At 41.2% G+C, this 3,256-nt stretch overlaps 1 protein-coding gene across 1 annotated transcript; it reads left to right on the top strand.

The window, feature by feature from the left end:
* Nucleotides 1-3: 3 nt before the first annotated feature.
* LOC112080079 (dnaJ homolog subfamily C member 16-like) lies at nucleotides 4-3,251 on the top strand (the record flags this gene model as incomplete). Its single annotated transcript, XM_024145855.1, has 11 exons — nucleotides 4-90; nucleotides 181-285; nucleotides 651-809; nucleotides 1,117-1,247; nucleotides 1,373-1,556; nucleotides 1,820-2,002; nucleotides 2,215-2,291; nucleotides 2,389-2,469; nucleotides 2,546-2,635; nucleotides 2,807-2,977; nucleotides 3,185-3,251. Coding segments are annotated over 11 exons (1,335 nt in total), but the record flags the coding sequence as incomplete, so codon positions are not given.
* Nucleotides 3,252-3,256: the final 5 nt, after the last annotated feature.

The raw sequence follows: 3,256 nt of genomic DNA, 5'->3' as shown, positions 1-3,256 counted from the left end.
GGGAAAGTGACCTTCTTCCACTACGCTGTGGTGAAGGAGCACCTGAGGCAGTTTGTGGAGGACCTGCTCCCTCAGAGACTGGTTGAGAAGGTAAAATTACATGTTTTTGGCAGATTTGTTTTCTGACTCACCATTGTTTGCATTTCAGCAATTATGTTTACAAAAAATAAACTGTTTCAGGTTACAGACAGAAACGACTTTCAATTCCTGAACAGCTGGCATGAGCAGAACAAGCCGCACGTGCTTCTGTTTGACCAAGTGCCTGTAGTTCCACTCTTGTACAAGGTAAGCCATTGTCTAGATCAGGCCTGGGCAATTCCAGTCCTCAGGGTCCTGATTGGTGTCACACTTCTCCCCCATCCTTAGCAAACATCTGATTTAAACTAATTGCCTTTTTAACTGAAGATCATGATTAGTTGATTATTGGAGTCAGGTGTGTTAGCTGGGGCTGGGGCAAAAGGGTGACACCAATCAGGCCCCTGAGGACGGGAGTTGCCCTGGTCTAGATTAGTCAGTCTGGCATCAGTTTTAACCACCACTGAGAGCGCTGTTCTGACTAACTATTATTTACTTCCTTCCGGAGCATAGACCATTGACAACAGCTTTCTAATACTTGCTTACAGTTGAGTTTTTGCTCTTATATTTTTTAGCTGACTGCTTTCGCCTATAAGGATTATGTTCAGTTTGGATACGTGGACCAGGGCCTGTCAGAGACTGCGAACCTACTGAAGCAGTTCAACATCAACACCTACGCCCCCACCATGCTGGTCTTTAAGGAGAGTACAGACAAGCCTGCAGACATTATACAGGTAGATACTAGACGGTTTACTACACTCGACTACTGTGGATCCTCTTACTTTTCCACCAGACAGTTTGATTGAATAATTAAATCGCATTTGAATACCTGAGAAGTATCTGAGGTATTACTGACATATTATCTGTATTACTGACATATTATCTGTATTACTGACATATTATCTGTATTACTGACATATTATCTGTATTACTGACATATCATTGATTATATTTAGAGATGCTGTGTTTGTTGTTAATTAAGCTGATTAGAGACATGGCATTTCATGTCATTGATACCTATGTGTCGTTGTTCTCCTCTAGGCTAAAGGGATGAAAAAACAAATCGTCGATGAATTTATAACAAACAACAAGTTTCTCCTCGTCCCTCGACTGGTGAACCAGAAACTGTTTGATGAACTTTGCCCTGTGAAGCAGTTCCACCGACGCAGGAAGTAAGCTTATGCTTTTTATTTCCTTTTTGGCTGAAGTCTATGTCTATTTTTAAACATATCGTTTATGAACAGCCAGTTTACATGATTTCACTTTTGCATCATATTCCCAAACATCTGTCTTTTAGGTACTGTGTTCTACTGATCACTGGTGATGAGGAGTCCTATACCATAGGAAACCAGGCCTTCCTCACATTTGCCTCTACCAACACTCTGGAGGTGGTGAGGTTTGCCTACGTCTACCAAAGACTGCAACAATCACTGTGTGATATTCTGCTGAAGACTAAGGACAGCACACCTCCACCACCACAGGTAAGTGTATGCTAACATAGATGTAGTGGAGACTGTAGAGTGCCATATTAAATATGAACTTTGTTAATGTGATCTCCTTGGATGCATCTTAATATGGACTGCAATTCGGTTTTTGAGAGCTTATGGTAGAAGTGTCTGTATAATGAGCTACAGCCACTCATCCTCTCTTTCTGTTATAATGTATCACAAGGTAAAATCACCTTTCCCCAATACTATAAGCTCATGTGGATGTGTGTGTCTGCCTGGGTGTGCTTGCTCGGCAGGTGTTCATCTTGGAGCGTCGTAACCCAGCAGGGAAGGTCCTGTACAAGGAGGTGGCGGGTGGTTGGAATGGTACTGATGAGGATAAACAACGTCTGTTGGATGAGCTGGAGAGGCTGCAGAAAGACCCCTCCATCCTCAACTACGACGCCATGCTGCCGGAGCTCAACAATGAGTTTGCCTCTGTAAATTGAGTTCCACAGTATTATCCTCATTAGAAAGGCTGGCCTACTTAAGTCTCGGCAGAGCAAGGGTAATGATGTAGTAATTAGTACTGTGTCCAGAGATAAGGTATTTGATCAAATGTTATTTTATGGCATTCCAAATCTGCAATGGTTTTTAATATAATGGATAATACAGTATAATTATAGGCAGTAAATGTATATATATTTTCCAGATGTTTCTTATTCGATGGATCTATACAGCATATGATTACATTTCTGAAATCCTTGATGATATTCTTCATAATAATTGGTAAGTTATCTTTTATTCAAAATTGTAGGTATGTATTTGGGAGCGGACAACATAAGGAGAAAAGAACATAATCAATGTCTGTAATATGTTTCTGCAGGCGTGAGATGATGCCCCTCCTGTCATTGATATTCTCTGCCTTATTCATCTTGTTTGGCACTGTGGTGGTTCAGGCCTTCAGGTAAAATGGAGGAACAGTGTGATTCTGCTATTCTACTACTTGTTTAGGCTTACCGTTCTGCTTTGTGGGATTTCAGTGACTCTAGTGAAGATGGCAAATCCAAACCAAAGGCAAAAGAAGGAACTAAGGCAGAAAATGGGTCACCGGGTAGCAGCAGCACCTCAAGGCAAGACAGCATTTTTTATTTTAAGCTATATTGAAAATATTCAAGCTGTGACTAAAATATGATGTTTTGGTTGAACTATCTGACATATTTTAGGGATTATATTTCTCCTTTCGCTTTCAATAAATGAAAAGGAGTGATTCAGTGGTTCTGCTTTTTATTTAAATTTTATAGTCGCCCACCGAAGAAGAACTTTGTGGAGGTGACGGAGCTGACAGACATCACATACACCAGTAACCTGGTGAAGCTGAGACCAGGCCATATGAACGTGGTACTGGTGCTCACTGATGCCACCAAGAACGTCTTACTCAGCAAGTTCGCCAAAGAAGTCTACTCTTTCACCGGGTGAGGGCAGGATATGATCCCACATGGTCTGGTGCTTGAGGTGAAATAGACATACATTGAATGATGTATTTTATATGCTTATAACATGAATATTTATAGGCGAGTGGTATGGTGAACACAACTGCCGTTTTTATAGTCACATTATAAATGCTTATACATGTTTAAAAGGTTACCAACATATCATGTCTTCTCCTCTTGCCACTACAGGAGCCTGACTCTGCACTTTTCCTTCCTGAATGTGGACAAGCACAGTGCATGGATGGAGACGCTGCTGGAGTT

This window comes from Salvelinus sp. IW2-2015, unplaced genomic scaffold (assembly GCF_002910315.2).
Source record: "Salvelinus sp. IW2-2015 unplaced genomic scaffold, ASM291031v2 Un_scaffold11505, whole genome shotgun sequence".
Taxonomy (NCBI): Eukaryota; Metazoa; Chordata; class Actinopteri; order Salmoniformes; family Salmonidae; genus Salvelinus; species Salvelinus sp. IW2-2015.
Note: the sequence above shows the minus strand (reverse complement) of the source record. Positions and strands in the feature narration are given on the sequence as shown.